Source organism: Mixophyes fleayi, chromosome 1 (genome assembly GCF_038048845.1).
Source record: "Mixophyes fleayi isolate aMixFle1 chromosome 1, aMixFle1.hap1, whole genome shotgun sequence".
In the NCBI taxonomy this organism is placed as follows: domain Eukaryota; kingdom Metazoa; phylum Chordata; class Amphibia; order Anura; family Limnodynastidae; genus Mixophyes; species Mixophyes fleayi.
The window spans coordinates 350545303-350567708 of record NC_134402.1 but is presented as its reverse complement, the minus strand read 5'-3'; the positions used below and the strand labels follow the sequence as shown (position 1 = coordinate 350567708).

General features: G+C 40.1%; 1 protein-coding gene across 2 annotated transcripts in view; it reads left to right on the top strand.

Moving 5' to 3' along the window:
• TMEM132C (transmembrane protein 132C) overlaps window positions 1–22406 on the top strand; it is a 428959-nt gene that overhangs the window by 329894 nt on the left and 76659 nt on the right. The window contains exons 1-2 of one of the 2 annotated variants that reach the window (XM_075176827.1): window positions 4497–5161; window positions 6116–6299. In XM_075176827.1, coding sequence (XP_075032928.1) covers window positions 5139–5161; window positions 6116–6299 — 207 coding nt within the window. In that variant the 5' untranslated portion in view covers window positions 4497–5138. Of the gene's footprint in view, window positions 1–4496; window positions 5162–6115; window positions 6300–22406 lie in introns of those variants that run through there. The other variant, XM_075176818.1, reaches the window with a different exon arrangement.

Sequence of the window (22406 nt, the reverse complement as noted above, 5' to 3'; positions counted from 1 at the left end):
GTTCTGCCTCAGGGACTCCTCTGTATTATTCTTCTGAAGCGCAGTGTATCTCTCGTGTGCATGCTGTCTTAAATTTGGGATCTCATTCGGTTGGTCACGTTTTAACTTAAGTACGGTCCCCTTAACTGCATCTCTATATTGGTTTAAATATCTGTTCAATGCAGCGTATGCCAACATGACGGTTTCCATGCTGCTGACATGTTCTGTGTCACAGTCTGTATGAAGCAGATCTAATTCCACTTCACTTAGAATATCCATTTCTGTGTCTACATAAGTTTGGCAGTTCTTTAGGGATGAGAGGTAGGTATTCACAGAGGAGAAAGAGATTAAAGATGCAGTACGAGCAGACATTGGTTGTTCCGTAAGCACGCCTCACTGTAAATGCCTACCCTTGCTCTCTGTACACCTAGAAGTGCGCTTAGATGTGAGGAGGGGCTAACAAATCTCCAGAGGTGCACTGTGCAAAAGTGTAAACAGCACATCAATGTCTAACTTCTTACCATGTGAGTATCTCCCCTTTTTATGAAATAAACCTTCCAGTTTTTCATCTAAAATACTGTTAGGTTTAGCATCAGTTGTGGCTTGTATTAATCATGAGAGAGGGGAGACATGGCTTTATTACATGTGACAAGTGTGTGTATGTGTTTGAATCTGAGATAGGACATAGCACGGGCACATAAAAAGTGCCCATGTGCACGAGCCTTTAAGAAATGGCCATGTGTATCAGCTCTTAATTCTTTACCCATTGAATATTTTAAGCAGGACAGCTGGAGAGTTATAATCTAACACTGTTTGGTGTTTAGGTCAGGGGGTTTCTGCTCAGGGTTAAATGATATATTCACATTCTTGGCATTATTTTATGGGTTAAAAGGGCAAAATAAACAGAAAGGGTACATGTTAACATGTTACTGAGATTCAGGGTTTTGAAAGTATGAGTGCCGCATATGAGAACAAAACCTAAAAAACATTGAAACCAACTATTTAGTGTTCTGAGTATCACATATATATATCATACTTGCCTACTCTCCCGGAATGTCTGGGAGACTCCCGAAATTCGTGTAGGTCTCCTGGGATCCCGGGAGAGCAGGCAAATATCCCGCAAATGGTATCTGCTCCTCAAGATTACGCGATTCACGCCATTTTGGCCCCCGCCCCCCGCTACAGAAAAACGGCAAAATTACGCGATTTGCCGCGCCACTCCCGCCCCCATGCCTGGGATCTCCCGGAATTAACTTATCAAAGGTTGGTAGGTATGATCTATATGTTGAGGCAAAATCACACTTACAGACACCTATAGTGTGATGATTGGTAGTTTTTTTCTTACTCGGTGAAGAGCTCTATGGACATTCTCACTGGAAAATAAATAATATACAATAAAAAGCTAAATGAAAACTAGTTTTGTGTGAAGAAATCCACAATAGGAAAGTTAGGTTGTTTTTTCTTCAGATGTTTTTGCACTTTGTCGAATCACACACAGATTCATGAAAATTAGTGCAGGGTTGTTTGCAAACATACAGGATGAATTTCACATCTCATATCTTTCACAACTGGAATCATTAGAGTTGCAAATATTTAGATTAATTAAGCCTTTCTGTAATTATACTATAATTCCACATGTTTGCAAGATTGAGCCGCCTGTTTGTGTGACGAGTGTGCTTGAGAATATAATGACTAGATAATTTCCCTGCAGGCAACAGGAACCTATTTGACGCGTTAACAGGCAGAAGTTAAGCATGTGTGCAGGAACACTAGCTAATGGATAAAGCTGCATATAACTATTAGAAATGAGGCAAACATTTTAATCAGGCTCAGAATTTGTGTAATTTACCTGGTTTGGTAATAGTAACCACATTTGCGTATTTCACTGTGATTTAGGGAAAGGTTTGGCTTAAAACAAGCTAGTGCAAAGTATGACAAAATTACTTTTCAATATCACTCCTTCATACACTTTTCTCACAATTTTAAATTGTTATTGTGGGGAACATTTATGAAGCAGTTATTATAGTGATATTGAAAATCACAAGATTCATCTATCTAAGCCAAACCTTTCCCTCACTTACTTCCGAAATCTAATACACAGTTTATATTATAGCATTTGCATTGACAACAACTGATTGTTCAGTCTCCAATCTGAATGACAGTTTTGGAATTGTGGCAACCAATCCTGAGTATTCAGTAGGTAGCCAATAATGGGGTCCTTGCTTATAACAATTCCACGTGGTCAGTAAGGGGCTTATTTTGAGTTTCTTACATAACGTCTTTATTGGTAGTTGTCAGTTAGAATTTGGAGTATGTCCACAAGCTTGGCTGCAGGCACATCAAATCTGTGGGTGTAAATATTGTGAAAGAGGTGCTGGGAAAGAAGTGAATGACAGGTATATAAGTCCCAAATTCCTGTCATTTGTATTTTAAAACACCAGGGAGTTTGTTTGTTTCTAAGGAAAAGCTTCTCAGAGTGTTTCTCAGCTGTAGGAAATTATGGTAAGGGTCCCTGATGTTATGTATGGAGAGAGAATGGTAGGCTCCATACATGGGTACTTAATATCATGAACTTTACTATTAATAAGATTTTTTGTTCTAGTCACAACTTTAAAAGAAAAGCATAATTAGCTAAACAATTGGGAACTGTTGTTTTTGCTGCTGTTTGGAAGCTTAGCAGCCAGTCATAATTATTTATGTCCACTATTATACAAACTACACCAGGGGGTTAATGTATCAATCTGCAGTTTTTGCAAGTCGCCAATATAACTTGCTTTTAAAGACATTGCTGTTTTAAACTTGTCCTGCAAAGTTGCCGACTATCGGTGACTTGTAAAAAATGCAGAATTATACATTTACCCCCAGGTCTGGACAATCTGTGGCTCTCCAGGTGTTGTGAAACTACAAGTCCCAGCTTAGTCTGCCAGCTATTAGCTGGCAAAGCATGTTGGGTCTTCTAGTTTCAGAATACCTGGAAAGCCACTAGTTATCCTGGCCTGCACTACACTATTATATGCAACCATGGCCTTATCTGTGAGGAGTTCGTAAGTTCTCCCTGTGTTTGCGTGGGTGTCCTCCGGGTTTCCTCCTACACTCCAAAAACATACTGGTAGGTTAATTGGCTGCTAACAAATTGACTCTAGTCTGTGTGTGTGTGTGTGTGTGTGTGTGTGTGTGTGTGTGTGTGTGTGTATGTGTGTGTGTGTGTATCTTAGGGAATTTAGACTGTAAGCTCCAATGGGACTGGGACTGATGTGAGTGAGTTCTCTGTACAGTGCTGCAGAATTAGTGACGCTTTATAAATAAATGATGATGATAATGATATATTTTACATATTTATTTATTTTTAAAAAACAAGTTTTAATTAACCGGTCGGAAAACAAAAAACAATAAAGTCCAAAAACTATGGTACACTAAAAAAAAAGGAATAGCACAAGTGCAAGAAATCTCTCTTAATTGGAGAAAACAGTGTTCAGGGACAAAATCGATGTTACAATAAAAAGATCGAAGGTTTTATGTATTATAGCAAAAGATCAAAGAAAAAGAAAGAAGCAAGAGGAAGAATGAGCAGATAGAGACCCTTAGAGAGGGAAAGAAGAGAGAAGTAGGGTAAAGCAGGTGGAAGGAAAGAGGGGGGAAGGAGGCGGTGTGTCAAAGAACCGCCGAAGGATAAAAGGTAAAGAAAGGAGAGGGAAAGAACATGGTATATGCTTTATATGAAGGTATTGACAGTAGGATAGCCAGGGATCCCAAAGTTTATTGAAGGTTTTAGAGGTATTGTTAATTATGCTTGTCATGAATGGCAGGTTCACTACCAAATCCTGGCAAAATTTAGTGGGGAGAGAGGGCATCCCTGCCGAATGCCATTGGCAAATGTAAATGGAGTAGAAGTAAGGCCATTAGCTGAGACAGTAGCGGAGGGTGACCAGTAGAGAGCCAGAACACCCATCATAAATCTGCCAGAGAAAACCATCGATCCAAGTACACCCCGCATGAACGGCCAAGAGATGTAGTCAAAGGCCTTTTTGTTGTCCAGCGCCATTATTAAAGAGGGTATTGTCAGGGACTTGTCTCCCTGGTATAAATCCCACTTAGCCGGGGTTAATCAGGTTTGGGAGGAGGGGGTTAAATTAGTGGTTAAGATCTTAGCGTAGAGTTTAAGGTCAACGTTGAGAAGGGAAATTGGCCTGCAGCCCGAGCAATGTAAGTGGTTTTTACTCTTTTAACAACAATGTTAGCTATAGTGGTAGCAGGGTCAAAGGAAGCCCACTCAAAAATTTGGTTACAAAATGTGTTTAGATGTGGAGTGAGGAGAGCTGCAAATTTCTTATAATATGGGTGGAAAAGCCATTTGAGCCAAGGGCCTAAGAGGATTTGAGGGATTTAATTGCTGCGATTACTTAGTCAGGGGTGATGTCTGCATTTAGACAGGAAAGTTTGGAAGGGGAAAGATAAGGGAGAGGGGAGCTGGCTAGGTCTGACTCCAAGAAGGATGACAGAAGGTCCCCCTAATGGAATTATAGCTGGTGGGGAGTGGAGTAGCGGGTGTAATCTTTCGCATTGGAATTTTTAAGGCGCCAAGTATCATATAGGGAATGTTGTCTTAATAAAGCAGACAAGGCGGAGGAGTCTTTAGAAAGTGGGATGGGCGATTTGTGAGGAGAAACAGTGGATTTATCTAAATAAACGACCAGGGAAGCAAGCAGCCCAGCCATTTGAGCAGGATCGCGAGTGTCAGGAGAGCAGAGAGACTCAGCTGGTGTGAAGGCACAGTAGTTATAGAGTGCAGAGTCTGTTCAGCACGATGGTTGCCGCGTCTCAGCTTCAATCAGGACCTCTGTAGTCTGGGGAGATCCTAGGAGCCGACGTGGAATGGAGCCCTCAACCAAAGATGAGCAAGGAGCCGGAAGTTCGGGAACAATGTCGAGCCGGGGACTTAGAGTTTTCGTCGGTGGCCAGCGATGCACTCCGCGGTCCCAGCCCGACAGACAGAGCAGATGAATCAGGAAGACTGGTACCTCAGGAAACAGATTGAAATCCAGGAGAAGCCGGCAAGCGATGAGTTCGTCCAGGGGAATTAGGCTGCGAGCTTGGTCGCGCCCGATCGTGACCCCGTCGGCTGCTTGGAGTGATAGGGTGCCGGACGTTGAGGGAGGTAGATGGTGTCAGGTCGGCACTGCAGGTGAATCTGCCACTGTAGGAAGGAGATCCTGGCGGGTGGTCAGGGCTCGGGCCATGCCAGAGCGAGGCTTCACCAGACAGTAGGCCCAGGTGCGGTCAGGGCGATATAGAGCAGCTACAAAGAAATTTTAAACCCCCAGATGTGCAGGAGAATGTAGCCCTGCTGATGGTCATGTCCAGAAGTCTAAATAGGGGCCACAAAATAATAATGGCCACTGCAGAGTACTCAGGTAATGGAGAGCAGAAGAAGGACACGTCTGACCAGTATGGCTGTGAAGCCACGTCCCCTTTGCATACTTTTTTAAATTAAAATTATGTAATTATGTAGTCAAAGTAGTCAGGGCCGGTGCTAGGGTCCACAGCGCCCTAGGCATTTTTAAAAAAGCGGCGCACCCCCCCCCCCCCCCCCGCAAAAATCGCCTCCTCCCTCCTCTCCTTACCTTGTCTCACCACCGCCGCCTCTCTGTTCCGTCTCCTCCCCTCCACTCACTGACACTAGTAAGTGGAGGGGAGGAGACGGAGCAGAGAGGCGGCGGTGGTGACAAAATAGCCTCTTCCCCCCCCCTCCCCGTCCATCTGAATGCTGTGTGGCGGCCGTGACAGGTATGGTCAGCGGTCGCCGCACAGTTTTAAAGCATTTTAGAATACTGTGGCGCCCTCCAGGCGCCCTCCAGAGCCCGGCGCCCTAGGCAAGTGCCTAACCTTGCCTAATGGGAGCGCCGGGCCTGAAAGTAGTGGATTATTACATTTTATTGTAGTATTTAACAGTAAATCATGAATTAAGTTATTTTGAATTTCACAAAATGTTTTTTTCTTTAATTGTAATAAAATGACAATAAAAACATTACTTGAATATGGTATTTTTGTAATGTGGGACCCTTCAGTATTATATATGTTCTCAATGTTGTCTGCATAGCTTTTTAAGACTAATGGAATTCTTCTTTCTGTTTCCTAGGAGTAACAACCTGTTTACAGAGGTTGTTCAGATGAACTTTGAGATCACCAGTTTCAGCAGCCTGTCTGGTACACAGCCCATTTCCTGGCAGTTGGAATATCTTGGAAAGGCGACAACCGATATTGTTCTGTCTGAGGTCTTCATAAGCCAAAAAGACATTTTAGGAATTGTACCCCTCTCCATGGTAAGGCTATTATGTTTCTACCACATTTCATAATGACTATTGTTTAGAATGTTCTTCATTTAGAATATGAATATATAAATCCTGATTAAACTGCACACACCTTAGACAATGGAAGGAGATATTCACATATAAGTAATGGTACCATATGAACTACAGAAGACACCTAACAGAGTTTGTACAATGATAGTGTTATAAGTGACAATAACGTCTCTAGTCTGCACACTAATTACACTGTATAAGATAGGCATCAATATCATCCTAATTTTTTAATCACTAATCACCTTTTTTTGTTCATGTTATTATCTTTCTAGCCACTTTTACACTGATGTAGTTGTGTAGGTGCAACAACCTCTTGGCTAGCTCAGTCTTCTTTTCTCATCTCTCTCGGCCCCTGTGGGGTTTAACATTTAAAATGACCTCTGCACATGAAAATTTAATTGCAAGTTCAGTTGCTGATGTGTAGTGATACAGTACAAACAAAAATAGGTGCCAGTCTATCTCTTAATGACATCCCACTAGTTTATTTACTCCTCCAGCATGTCACATAGTTGCATACAATAAATAATATAAACAATGGTCCACAGAATACTTGCCCTAACTCATCTTAGCCTCTCAACCAATACACTGTTTTTCTCTCAGAGGGGTCTATTTACAAAGCATCGCAAAATATGAATGAAATTTTTCAATCCTCGACGCATAGATGCGGATTGATAGATTTCTCATACTTATTAAAAAATCAACACAGGAACAGCTGTTCCGAAAAACGTCTGTTCCTGTGAAGTGTAACACTCACCTTTCACTTGAGTCTTCTCTTCTCCTCCCTGTGCGATGGTGCTTGTGACATGGTATCCTCTTTCAATCGGTCCCTGAATGAAGGAACCTGAGGCATGTGACATGGAGGGATCATGTGATCCCTCCACACATGCGCTGTGCAGCTCTGCTCTTTGGAGCAGAGCTATTTCAGTGAAATCTTTCAATTATGTTAATGTACGCCAGCTTCATTTGACGTACATAACATGTTTTTTTTTTTCAATTCGGCTGTTGGTGCATAGCGTTACTGAGCAGGGCCCATACACTGTTATGGGGACTGCTCAGTAAAACGAAGAGATATTCAAAGCAGCAGATATCTATGATATCTCTGTTTTCAGGGCTTGAGCACAGTTTTTAGTTTAATAAATAGGCCCATTAGCTACTATATTTTCCTTCATTCAGGCAACACAATTCACATGTGCCTGGACTCTTTTCCCTTTACTTTGGTAATCTGTCTCTGCAGTTTTTCAGGAAGTCAGCCCAACAGTGTTGGACTTGGTGCACTATCAGTCAAAGCTTATCTGCAAGCACTGTTGAGAGTTTTCCGGCGGGTTTGAAAAACCCATCAGATTCTGGCTATAATTTATTTAGTACATTCTACAAAATGATAGCTAGAATCTGATTGGTTGCTAGAGACAACATCTCCACTTTTCAAACCTGCTGGAAAACTCTCAGCTTGATACATTTACCCCCTGGACTCCACTGAATTCAGCTATGCCTAGCACTCACTGAAATATGGAGTTTCCTTCTCAGATCTCATGCTTGCTTGTCTCTTGGATACAGCTCGCTACCACCTACAGTCTTGGTGTAGGTCAGTGCTGTGTCTTCACTTAAATACCAGAACTTGAACAGGTCACTCAATTTATCTCAGGTCCCAGACATCAGCACTCAAAGAGACTTGCAAAGTCACCCCTAGGGTGGTTTGATGCAGTGATTTTGTCAGTCTACCATGGGTCTCCTATGTATCTGTGGTTGGAGAGGGCAGATAAGTCCAAAGACCCAACAATAGAGTACAAACTTAACTAAATAACGCCCTCTGCAGGGTAGAGTGATATGTGTAAATGGCTTAGACCGACATCTGACCAAGTATCATCCTTGTTCATATTATCTCATTGTGTGATTACCTCCTACATGTGAGGTGTTTGGGGGGAAAAGTTTTAGAACCACTGTTTTATGGTGTACTATAGCCAGTAACAAATCATATTATTATTTTTCTAGAAACTTGAGAGTCAGCATTTCCTCAAAGTAATTTGATAAATCTTCTTATGTGAAGCTCTTCAATTTCAACCCTTCTCCCAACAAATTAGGATTCAGAGACCCTCTCAAGACGCAATCTGATGTCCTGCAGTATTTGACATTGCTCTCAAACATCCAATACCTTCCACTACTGCTAAATTCAGTCCATTTGTATCCATTAGTTTTGCTATGACATTCCTCTAGCTATTCTTTGCTGCACATAACAAAATACAAGAGAATCAATTATTTGCTAGTATATTACAGTTGGTTGCAGATTCATCTCTAAAGGGTGGTTTGGGGAGTTACATGGTTTAAGGTATTTACAGCCTTTAAAAATATTCTAACAGGATAAAATTGTATAAAAGTTCTTTCATTAATCCCACATGTTCCATTCTTATTTTATGAGCCAAAACACCATGCTGTCTGACAACAATTTGCTTGAGCCAAAAGTCTAATGTAAGGGAAAAAATGAAGACTTCAGCACTATCCTTTCAGTGCAATCTGGAGATGTGTGATTGCTCTTTTGTTTTAACATTGTTTTAACATTACTTGACTTTAATATGCTCATTGATACAGAATACATTGTGGACATCTGGAGACTGTAACTGTAATTAAAATAATTATTTTTGCACACAAGATTATCCTACTAGAACACATTACAAAATAGTCTACTTACCATTTTGTCAATCAACATGGACCACAATAGTCTATATTATAATACGAAATAAATTAAAGTTATGTTATATTAGTCTTGGTCTCCCAATGCTGGAATGGGGCAGCAGTTAAGATACTCCAGGGACCTTTTAGAGTAATGGGCACCAGAAGAGAATGGTGGATGCACATTTCACAGTTAGACAAGTCAGGACTTACCACAGTAATCCTCCTAGTGCCACAATCTGTCCAATCAGGTTCCCTCTGATAACACAGAAGACCTCATGTTGTATTCAAAACTCTCCAGACTGTTATCAATGAAGAATCATTTACACCAGAAACTCTTCCTGAAAACATGGCGGTCCTATGGCATGGTTCTATTATTTGGGGGAAGCAGAGGTTAGGGTTTTAAATTTCCCACAGTCTTTAACATTCAATGCCTTTGTATTATGATAATGTCCTGTTTGAGTATGTAGAGCTCCATGTCCATTTAGGGTGCATCCAATGCAGGGTCATAACTAGGGCCATGCAAGAGGGGCAACTGTCCATAACGGTAAACTGAAGGGTGTGTAGGATTATGAATATTTTAGATTGATTTTTGTTACAGTTGAAGGCTAGGGGGAGTCTGTTTTCTTTCTTGCCCTAGAAGCTAACATTTTCTAGTTATGGCTCCGTTCCATCGTCCTTATAAATTGTATTCAGATGTTTACAGCTGTATTATTAGTAAACATGGGAGTTTTAGAGTTTTGTGTCATCGGAGATAATTTATCAACTATATCACAGAGGTTTTACAGCATCATAATATGAAAGTCTTTCAGTCCATCTCACCTACCAAGTCTTTATGTGAACTTTTATTTCTGCATATGGAAATAGTCTCTGTAAATCATTTAGTGAGAAGGCTGTGTGGTGTTTGTTGTTCAGTGTAATGGGCTATAGCAAGTGTCTCTGTTAGCGGGAGATTCATTGCTTGACCTTTCCAAGGTTGCCTTTGCTACTTTTTCTCCCTCTTGCATTCTGCTTACCACACAGGATTGCAGTCTGTGATCCCCAGTGCATATCTCCCTCATTTAATCGCTCTCTTGTTAAGATGGATTCATTGTTAAATCTGCATTGGCTTCATTAAGGATATGTTTACTTCCACCATATGGTAACTGCTCCGTGGTAGAGTGGAGACAGGTTCTTCTATGCTGTGTAGCATATTGCCGTGATGCACACAGATATTCAGCAAATAATTACTCTATTTAAAGGAGCATTCACTCAGACAGCAACATATGCTGACAAGCTCTGCTGTACATTTTTCTTATTGCACCATGGCTACACAGCAAGGTGACCCATTGGTTTCAGCTTGACATTGCTTTAAAATATCTGTAACTGGTGTATTAACGCCTATTTTTTGAAAGGTTTAAAGCGCTTAATTATAAGTTAAGTTTTTACGTTAATTTGTGCTTATAGGTATAAACACAATGCCCCAAAACTGTTAACACTGTCAGCTAGCATAGAGCTTTGATATTTGGCATGCCAACAGTGCTGCAAGCACCAGTGCTCAAAGCCTAGGTCAGTAGCTGCAAACTCGGTGATGGTGGTGGAATGGGGGGGTTCAAAGCAGCTCCGATTGGTCAGAACATGGGAAAGACACTCTGTATTGGTTAGTACTGATGAGACCTAAATTGCGGTCCCACCAGAGTATGTCTCGAGAGTATGTCATCAGCCCCAATGAAGAGGGAGGCGGTTACTCCAACCAATTCAAGATACAAGAACAACTGACCATTTAAAGGGAAAATGTTTATTATTAGAGGAAGGGAAAATAATGGGGGGACTTTTGTTTAAATTTAACTTCACAGCAATTGTTACTTAAATAAAATTGTAAAAAATATTAATTATTAATTACACTTGACTAAAAAATTACCTATATGGTCTAGTAATTCATACTTAGGTACTTTCACTAAAACTTATGATTACAAATCTCAAACAGTGACACTTTTTAAAAAAAGAAAAATCACACTTTAGCAATATATTAAATAATTAAATGTTACAAAATGTGATGATCTTAGTTTAATTATTCTCGTTTAACTTTTTTCTTTTTAAATATGTTTGTCTTGGGCATTCTTAGTACTGTCATTTATGTTGCTATTGACTATCCTGGTATTTATAAGTCAGAGTAGGATGCACTGTGTCTTGCCTCTCAATCACATAAGAGTACTACTACATTCTTCACCTGGCCAGGGCTTACTGTTAAGTGTATGATTTGAGAGGTGTGAGGCCTGCAAATTTGCTTGTGAGTTTTGGACATTGGTCTTGAAGACAAGGGCTTCGTAATCTCTGAAGCATTGTCTCTGGAGCGGTAGTCACTGTAATGCTCTACCTGCAACTGTAGTCTCTGTAGAGTTCTCTCTGCAACTGCTGCAACTGTAGTCTCTACGGTGGTTTCTGCAACTGTAGTCTCTAGGTCTGTTTCTGCAACTGTAGTCTCTAGGTCTGTTTCTGCAACTGTAATCTCTAGGTCTGTTTCTGCAACTGTAGTCTCTAGGTTTCTTTATGCAACTGTAGTCTCTAGGGCTGTTTATGCAAATGTAGACTCTAGGGTTGTTTCTGCAACTGTAGTCTGTAGATTTGTTTCTGTAACTGTAGTCTCTATGGTTGTTTCTGCAACTGTAGTCTCTAGGTCTGTTTCTGCAAATGTAGTCTCTAGGTTTGTTTATGCAACTGTAGTCTCTAGGGTTGTTTATGCAAATGTAGTCTCTAGGGTTGTTTCTGCAACTGTAGTCTGTAGGTTTGTTTCTGCAACTGTACTCTCTAGGTTTCTTTCTGCAACTGTAGTCTCTAGGTCTGTTTCTGCAACTGTAGTCTCTAGGTTTGTTTATGCAACTGTAGTCTCTAGGGTTGTTTATGCAAATGTAGTCGCTATGGTTGTTTCTGCAACTGTAGTCTCTAGGTTTGTTTCTGCAACTGTAGTCTCTACGGTTGTTTCTGCAACTGTAGTCTCTAGGTCTGTTTCTGCAACTGTAGTCTCTAGGTCTGTTTCTGCAACTGTAGTCTCTAGGTTTGTTTATGCAACTGTAGTCTCTAGGGTTGTTTATGCAAATGTAGTCTCTAAGTTTGTTTCTGCAACTGTAGTCTCTACGGTTGTTTCTGCAACTGTAGTCTCTAGGTCTGTTTCTGCAAATGTAGTCTCTAGGTTTGTTTATGCAACTGTAGTCTCTAGGGTTGTTTATGCAAATGTAGTCTCTAGGGTTGTTTCTGCAACTGTAGTCTTTAGGTTTCTTTCTGCAACTGTAGTCTCTAGGTCTGTTTCTGCAACTGTAGTCTCTAGGTTTGTTTATGCAACTGTAGTCTCTAGGGTTGTTTCTGCAATTGTAGTCTGTAAGTTTGTTTCTGCAACTGTAGTCTCTAGGTTTGTTTATGCAACTGTAGTCTCTAGGGTTGTTTATGCAACTGTAGTCTCTAGGTTTGTTTATGCAACTGTAGTCTCTAGGGCTGTTTATGCAAATGTAGACTCTAGGGTTGTTTCTGCAACTGTAGTCTGTAGGTTTGTTTCTGTAACTGTAGTCCCTAGGTTTGTTTCTGCAACTGTAGTCTCTATGGTTGTTTCTGCAACTGTAGTCTCTAGGTTTGTTTCTGCAACTGTAGTCTCTACGGTTGTTTCTGCAACTGTAGTCTCTAGGTCTGTTTCTGCAACTGTAGTCTCTAGGTCTGTTTCTGCAACTGTAGTCTCTATGTTTGTTTCTGCAACTGTAGTCTCTACGGTTGTTTCTGCAACTTTAGTCTCTAGGTCTGTTTCTGCAAATGTAGTCTCTAGGTTTGTTTATGCAACTGTAGTCTCTAGGGTTGTTTATGCAAATGTAGTCTCTAGGGTTGTTTCTGCAACTGTAGTCTGTAGGTTTGTTTCTGCAACTGTACTCTCTAGGTTTCTTTCTGCAACTGTAGTCTCTAGGTCTGTTTCTGCAACTGTAGTCTCTAGGTTTGTTTATGCAACTGTAGTCTCTAGGGTTGTTTATGCAAATGTAGTCTCTATGGTTGTTTCTGCAACTGTAGTCTCTAGGTTTGTTTCTGCAACTGTAGTCTCTACGGTTGTTTCTGCAACTGTAGTCTCTAGGTCTGTTTCTGCAACTGTAGTCTCTAGGTTTGTTTATGCAACTGTAGTCTCTAGGGCTGTTTATGCAAATGTAGACTCTAGGGTTGTTTCTGCAACTGTAGTCTGTAGGTTTGTTTCTGTAACTGTAGTCCCTAGGTTTGTTTCTGCAACTGTAGTCTCTATGGTTGTTTCTGCAACTGTAGTCTCTAGGTCTGTTTCTGCAACTGTAGTCTCTAGGTTTGTTTATGCAACTGTAGTCTCTAGGGTTGTTTATGCAATTGTAGTCTCTAGGTTTGTTTCTGCAGCTGTAGTCTCTAGGTCTGTTTCTGCAGCTGTAGTCTCTAGCATTCTTGTTGACTAGCAGTACTTACTAGGATATATTTTCACTATTCCCTAATTACTAAAACTTAGTTTCACCACTACACTACTGATTCTCCCTATCCTATGCTACCCTTATTATGACTAGACTTTACTTCTTGCTTAGGGATACCTCTTTGTCACAAATCACCTTGGTATTTATCACTCAGTTCTCAATTCTTAATCCCCTCTATTATCTGTATTTACTTATGCAGTGTAACTGTTCAATATCTCTCCTTTTACCTCATCTTGGCTCTTCTTGAATTTGGTTTATTTTCTGAAGTGCAATGGGAATCCCAAACATGTACAGGTCCTCTCCTGTCAGCTGCCATCTCTAATCTGCCAATTGAATGGTATGTCACAGATTTTTACATATTCAGCCCCACAGAGGCTCGATCTCGCTGAGTCGCAAGCCTTCTCCTGATTGGCTGGCAGGGTAGGAGTAACTTGCTCCTACTACACAAGGGAGTTCATGGCAGCACCAGCTTTTCTTTGCCTATGATGACTGTGTGGAGCCAATTATGCCAATATTAACTATTTATGCGCTGATCACCAGTGGTACAACACTAAGTATTATTACAAAAACATTTTTACATAGAATCCATTCAGCGATGGCACCTTATTTATTAGTCACTGACTGCCAAAGCCTTCCTGTAGATTGTGCCACATCTGTAAAGAAACAAGGAAGCACCACGGCAGCTTATGGGAGGCGAGGAGGGGATTTGCGCAGCAAAAGAGGCATAGCAGCCACTGGTGAGAGAATATATATATAGGGCAGTCACTGGCCCTTCGCCCGGATACAATTGGTTGGAGTATGCAGTGAAACTTAATGACTCAAAATGTAAATATATGAGGGGAAGATGCCAGTGGAGAGGAACAGATTGTAGTGGTGAGCAAGGTGGGAACAGGCAGTGGGTGAGAGGGATGGCATTCAGATGGCAAGTTGAGGTTTGAAAGGATAATATAAGAGAATAGACTTTGTCACCCATAGTAGGGTGGAAGGAGAATAAGCGGTGGTGGCTGGAGGGAGAGGAGGGTGGAGTGGTGTATGTGGCAGAAAAGTGATGGGAAGAGGAGATTTCGTGTCTGATGGCCTCGATTTTAGAAGTGAAAAAGCAGCCAAAGTCAGTGTTAGTAAGGGTGGATGGGAGGGGAGGAGGAAGGGGGATAAAGTAGCAATAAAGTGGCAATAAGGTGACAGGGATTGGAGGACTGATTGCTGTTCACATTACTACTTAAATTGATTTTTTCATTTGGACTACAGCAGGAAAGTAGATCTCCATTCAGTTTTTAAAGAGGAAATCAGCAGATTTTTATATTAAAATGTAAAAATGTAACTTCTGCTTGTATTTAATTACATTTTATATGATAAATGCAACTTTCGCATATATTAATAGCTGTCAAGGCACTATTGTCTCTTGTGTATACAACTCTCCATTGCATTATTAGATTGTGTACAAATAGGTAAAGCAGTGGCGAAACTTGCGAAATGTGGGCCCTGGTGCAAGGAGGCGGGGTGTAGGGAACCGGCACCCCCATGCAGTGGGCCCTATTATCTCCATGGGCCCCCGTGCACGGCACCTGTCATACCAGTGGCAGTTCCGCCAATGAGGTAATGGGAAATTTGCATTTATTACTAAGACTCTTAAGCCACATCTCTACATTATCCCTACAGGTTATCTATGCTATCACGGTATGTAAGTATACACACACTTGGTACTCCTAATGTACACCTGGCACAAATGTTATTGTGGTACAGCTAGAGGCATTTTGAAACTGAGCATATGAATATAAATGCATCTTTTCCTGCATACGGTCAAGGAACAAATTCATCCAACTCTACATGAGCCCCCAAATAAATACTTACTTACTAGAGGACGAACACATATCAAATCAGATCAACTCTGAACATATGAGTGAAATCTCTGATTGGAGACCTACAACTTGAATCCTAGTATCAAGAAATCTGGTAAACGTTATGTATTCTTTTTTGTAATAAACACATAGGTAAGACGAGAAAACCCCTATTTCTGGTGAAAATGGTTATTTTTGACTAAGGTGAAGCCTATTTGCCATTTACCACAGCAATCCTCTTTTCGCTATTGCATCTCAGTATAGCGATAGCATGATTTACTGAATGAAAAAAATGCTTTATTTATATAAATATTTTTTTTAAATCAGACCACTAGCAAAGAATTATTTTATTATTTTATATTTTGTGTATATTTTTCAACATTATTATGTTTTTGCAAGTTGAACTGAAAGCTCAACATCTGCATATTAATAAATAGGGGCCATAGTGCTAAACTGCCATTTTAATTATGGCAATGTACAGAACCCTTATATTCACGTGCCTGTGCATAGGCAAACGGAGGGGGGGGGGGAGGGGGGTTCCTAGTGCCTGGAAACCCTCCTCCCAGCCTAGGGTACTGTATGCTTAAGGTGACTGGACCCTGCCCTGGGACCAGCCACTTTGCAGCTAGTGTGCAGATTGTTTCTGTCTGCACTGTTCACAGCCATGTCTCCCCAACAAGTATCGAAAGCAGCAAGAACAGGTAAGAGAGAGTAGGACAGTCTGTCAACTGTTCTGACACACTCAATCAGGACTTTGTACTGATTGTAGGCAAGGCCATCCTAACAACATTATGGGCCCCCGGGCAAAGCAGTGCACCGGGGCCTCTACATATATATATATATATATATATATATATATATATATATATATATATATATTTAGATATATGTGTATATATATATATAGATATATATATATATAGATATATCTATATATATATATATATGGATATAGATGTATAGAGATACAGATATAGATATATAGAGATAGAGATGGAGAGATGTACTTGCTCAGTGACCCTTAAAGGTATTTTTTGCAGGTTTTTTCTTTTGCAGGATTATTTATTTTAATTAGGAGCCCTGCCTATGGGGCCCCCTTGCTCGTGGAGACCCCAGGCACCTGCCCATCGTGCCCAATGGAAAAGATGGCCCTGATTGTAGGGACAGTTGGGAGGTAAGTCCCGCTTCACACAGCTGTGCTGGAAAAGGGAGATCTGTGTGCCCCTAACAGTATTGCACGCAGCATTGCCCGTGTATATGATGAGGATAGGAAGAGTTGGAGAGCAGCCATGCTGGCCACGCCCACTGGTGATGTTACATGGAAACCCCTCTCTACAAATCCTGCGTTTGCCCCTGCTGTGTTCCACTTCCTCTTCCTCATTAAATCACCTTTAGAACTAACATTTAATTGTACATTTGGCTCTCCTTTTATTATTAAAAAGCTTTTGAAAGTAGAGTGACAAAGGGGAATGCTTCAATTATGGGTTTGGTGTATAATTCTTTTCATATATTGTTTTTCAGTTGCACAGAAGTATGTCTTTTAACTTTACATCGTCTCAGAGCCAAATAACCAAATGTAAAAAATGATCCTGTTTGTCATGTTTAGTGTGGTTTGTTATATATCAACATTGCATATAGGATCCAGCCAAATTCTAAGCACATTCACAAAGCCTCCATCTTTATGAGTGTAAACGGCAAGTTTAGTTGCAAACTCTGGCATCAATACAGACGTGATGATGAGACCATCTCAGTTTTTTTAAAAGTTATATATTTGATATAAAACCAGTTATTTTTAGATAGTTTATTTAACAATAGTTTGTTCCTATAACGTTCACAACTAAAATAGTTTTTTAGGAGGGGAAAGCTTCACTTTAGGAGATTATGCTAAAATCTTCCCCTGGAAACCTGAGAAAACAGAACGTTTTTGTTTTCTCCCACTGTCATTAAAAAAAAGCATGATTTTCTCAGAAATGTGTTTTTGTGAATCATTAGCTTTGTGTGTTTCCAAAGGTGAAAAAACACTTATCACAGAGTTCTGCTCCTTTATAGTATTTTTCTATACTCACCCGATCACCAATAAACAACCATATTGATACAGTCAGAAGATTACTAAATAGTATTGACAAACCCTCTGCATTTTAGCATCCCACTGTTATAAACTAATTGCTTGATATCCTGGCTTTGTCACAGGTTTGTCTTTGTTGAAGTAAGTGAAGAGCCAATAAGCGTGCTCAGAACTCATGTGTTTTTCATTTCGTTTAAACAGCTGACTCAGAGGGCACAATCACCTTCATTTCTTGTTGGCCGACATAATAACGCATACGCTGCAGGATGTTTCATGGCCTTCATCACATCTATGCTTTTTTCCACCCAGTACATTGTATATTTGGTTTGGTTATACTTTGCTCTTTTAAATCGTAAAGACGGTCTAATTTTTATATAGCACAACCTATTTAGCTTAACTTTAAATTATAGCATGCTTTCAGCAAACCTGAAGGTTCCTGTAGATATGAGTATTTGCTTATTTAATCCCTTTATCAACAGCAACAGTGTTAAGTTCTCAGGGGCTTAGGAACACATGACTTGTGGCGTGTTGGCATTACAGAGTACAGATAAATGTAATAATTGTAAGATCATTAATGACCTCACAGTGTCCATCCTGGGGGTCCATGGTGCATGATATTTCCAGAGGGAGAGAGCTGCAGTGTTGCAAGTACTTAGGATGATGAGTTAGGACGTAGTCTTTGCCAGATATTTGCTTTCCCACATGAATATGGTACAGAAGTTAAATGAGAACTGTTATGGCTATGGAGTACTCAGGGAAATGTAATTTATAATGCATATATGTTTCACCCGAAAAAAAAGGTCTTATAGCGTTGAGAAGTTAAACTTTAAACATATGTCATTAAAAAAATTAATTAACCTAAAAACAATATGTATATTTATGCCTTCTTCCTTGAGTAATTCAGAGATGTTTCCGTGGCTGAAACATGCTTTGTTTAAAACGTATTGTCTGTTTTCCCTAATAATTGTTGACACTGCATGGCACTGTTCTATTAATGTCTTTGGATGATATGTTGAAGACTTACAAAAAGCTGGTTTAGTAGTGGCCTCCTTCATTAGTACTTTACAGGTCAGCCTCCCTGATGTGTCCAGACATGTTCCAGTAGGAGTTGCTCCATCGAATCTAGTACCAAGCATCACAATTGTACATAGCATTCTGCGCTATGGATGGAAGCTATTTACCTCATCTTATCTTGCCATGGGTGCTGTCCATTAAAGTGCCACATTAGTTAGTCTCAGCAGTGATTAGAGAGCTTTGCTCCTCATTCTGGAAAAAGGTACTGTCTGGGCCACAACTGAATGATAAAGAGTTATCTGAAAGTGGCAGTACTCCATCTAAATGCAAAAAAACTAAAGACAAATATGCAGCCAATTAAAGTTATAAGTGGATTCCATATTTTTGCAGGTTTTTAGGTAAATAATGTGAGAATAAACATAAACTATACCTACTATATAGTTTCCCTCTAAGGAAATTAAGTCCTTAGTTGCCAATAGCATTGATTTCCTTGGCAAAGTCCTTGAATTTTAGTAAGAGGAGGGGTGTGGCCTGTTGGAAATTGGTATGTGGTCTTAGCCAAATAAGTGTGGGTTAGATGGATCAGAGATGTGGCCTAGTTTGGACCAGTTTTGCAATTGGGAATGTTGGCTGGTATGTAAGACATATAGGGCCTGATTCATTACCAAACGAAAAAAAATGCAAAGTATCTTTTTAAAAGAAATGCACATACATCAGGCATACACACGTCCATATTCAACATGGAGTGGATCTGTAGAAACGTCTGTTAATGAATACAGGTCTAGGTCCACTCTGCTCTAACAGACAATACACTGCAGCATATGCGTCCAATACATGTTTAGAACATAAAGTAAAAAAAAAAAGTATGGAGAAAAAAAACTATTCAATTAATGTCACCTGTTAATAATATAATGACAAATCATAAAATACATTTATTAGAATGTTACTGTCTACTGTACATAAAATACATTTATTAGAATGTTACTGTCTACTGTACATAAAATACATTTATTAGAATGTTACTGTCTACTGTACATAAAATACATTTATTAGAATGTTACTGTCTACTGTACATAAAATACATTTATTAGAATGTTACTGTCTACTGTACATAAAATACATTTTTACAGTTGCTGCTGATTGCAAACACATGTTCCAGCATACATATGCTGCGACTGTCATCACTAGTAATTGGCACTTACACAAGACCTGTAGCTGGTGCAAGAGATAAGACTCACGTACCTTAGAGATGCCCAAAGCTTGAATTGAACGTTGCTGCTCGAACTTAGAACGCCCTTATTGTACATTGACTACATGCATACACCCAGTCCCCTCCCTCAGTCTGCCCTGAAATTGAAGGCTGTAGTAAGGTTCATAGATGAATTTTACGTTGCTGCATTCTCTGGCATATGGTTAGTATCTGGTCATGCGCAGCGCCGTTTGACGCAAAATGTGACACATATTGGCATTTATATGCCTTAATGAATCAGGCCCATAATGAGTGTCTATCATGAACCTTTGTCAATGCTTGCCTTAGTAAACAGAGAAACTAAAAATCATACCAGACAGGCCGTCTTTACAGATCTTGGCAGGCAGGCATTAGCCATCAAAATAATAATCCAGTGGACTTAGGTAAGGCTAGTGTAAAAAACATGTTCCAGAAGCATATCCACACACAACATATTAAAGTACATTCTGAGTGCTCTGAGAGTAGCAGTGTGTAAGGGAGTTGTCTGCAATAACAGGAGCTGACAAGATAATGTGGCACTTTGGCAAATAGCAGCAATAGACGAGAAAAGCTATTACAAGTTAGTCATTTCTCCACTAAACTGGAAATGTGTCATTTTGGTCCAAAAGCTTTCAGGGTGTGTGATAACTTGTTAATTAGTATAACACCTCCACTGCTAGGAATACAAAATCTGTATTTGTGTGTGATCAAACATGCTACAACTAACTGATTTATGTTGCAGAAATTAAATTATGATTTAAATTGACCGTTATAATTAATCATGGATATGCTTTGTAACGTTTCAAAATACTGTTTCACAAATTAAAAAGTCAGACAGCACTGTGGTAACAACTGTTATATATCCCTTTACAAAATATCAAGACTTGCATGTTTGATATTCACTTTTACACCGCTGCATGCCACTATTGGCAAAAATATTGTCTATTGCACAGGTACAATTGTGTGTATGTATAAGTTTATTTGTTTAATGCCACTGGGTACACAGCTCTTTGCACAATTTACAAAGTATAGTACATGGAGCAATATACAATATTGCAAGATAAATACAAGTGCAATACCTGAAAAACATAAGGACCAAAACAGCCTGTGTGCTCAGAAGTGGGTCATGGAATTTATTTGACTGTTTCAATGAACAAGAGGTGCTTGAGGAGGATTTACAAAGTGTCAAGGGAGGGTGAGAGGTGGATTCTGGAATTCCAGATATATGGAGCAGCACAGGAAAAGAGATTCCATGTTAATATGTTGAGCATGAAATAGGCCAGGCACAGACGTGTGCAGGAAGCAGGCAGACAGCAAGTGCCCGGTTAATTTAGAAGTGCTAGTTGATATAAGAATATGTAGAGTCTTTTAGGATAATATTAGGATTTTTAATGTAATAGGAAATTTGAAGAGGATTTTTGGTTGATGGGCAGATTGGGACATTGCCAAAAGTAATGATTAAGTCAAAATCATGCACTGAAATAAACATGAGGTTTACATGCCTTTCAACCATCCCGTTTTAGCGTTTTAGGTAGGACAGTCCCAATTTGAGTTCTCTGTCCCACCATCCCAATCAGGACAGCTTTATCCTGTGGGTGGGAAAATTGGGAGCCATTGTCTGTTCACTACTGCTCTGCCGTGAACTGGCGCCAAACATGCTGGTGAAGGTATTTGGATCAGAGTGGGGGAGAGCACAGGGCAACCTAGCGCTTCAAAAGTGCTAGGTATGCACCCAGGGGTGTTGACACGTGCCCTTGTGATATGGCCATGCCCCCATCATGTTGTGACTTTGCCCGCTGTCCCGATGCCAGATTCCCAAATGTTGGGAGGTTTGGGTTTTGTTATGCTTGGAAAATGTTTAAGTGAGTTACTAGGGATCCAGTTTCGGAGAAAGTGAATATGCTTCTTACTTTATGTGTTCCTTTGAAATGTGCAAAAAGTCTTGATTTTAACAGTGCTGCCAGGTAATGTGCCACCCAAATGTAACTAACAGCTAAAGCGTAGAATAAAGGAACTTATCAAGCTAAAGGTCTTAATTTTCATTGTTGAAAGAAAATATGCCAAAGTCTAAAACATCCTGTGGCCAAATGCTGCTTTTATAGGATTAGGTAGAGTCTATGTTACATATGCCACTATAAATGCTTGCAGTGGACCTACTTATTCTGCTGCCTGATTCAAAACATTATTTTTCTTCTCACACCTTTTATAAATCAACATCATTATTTGTATGAATGCAGTGCATGCTATGAGCAAATAAATTTGTTCATTTTGTGAAAGTAAGACAGAGGCGCCAGAATAGTATTTTCACCATTACCAATATAGACATACCATATATTAAGTAGAAATGAGTTTATCCAATTGGTTTCGGGACAAGCACAATGGGACTATTCCACTCACTAGTGGACTCTTCAATCACGTCTAACTGGAGCATTTTCTCGACCTCCTTTCTCACGTCCACCTGTCTGGCCTCTGGAATGCGATATGGCTTTTGTTTTACAATGACTCATGGCAGAGTAACAATGTTGTGTTTGATTAAGGTAGTGCACCCAGGAATGGAAGAGAAGACATCCCTCTTCCGGCAAATCATTTCTTCAGTCTGTTGTCTCTGCTAAATGGACAAAGCTGGCTCTATGGGCACTTCAGACTTTTCCATGGCAGTACTCACTACCTGAGGAGAGGTTTCCTCATCATACCAAGGTTTAAGGAGGTTAACATGGTATATTTGCTCCTCACTTCTCCTACCTAAGTGGCGGACCCTGTAACTGACAGGACCGACAGTCTCTAAAACTTGACCCTGCCAATGGGTGAAAAGTTTGCTTT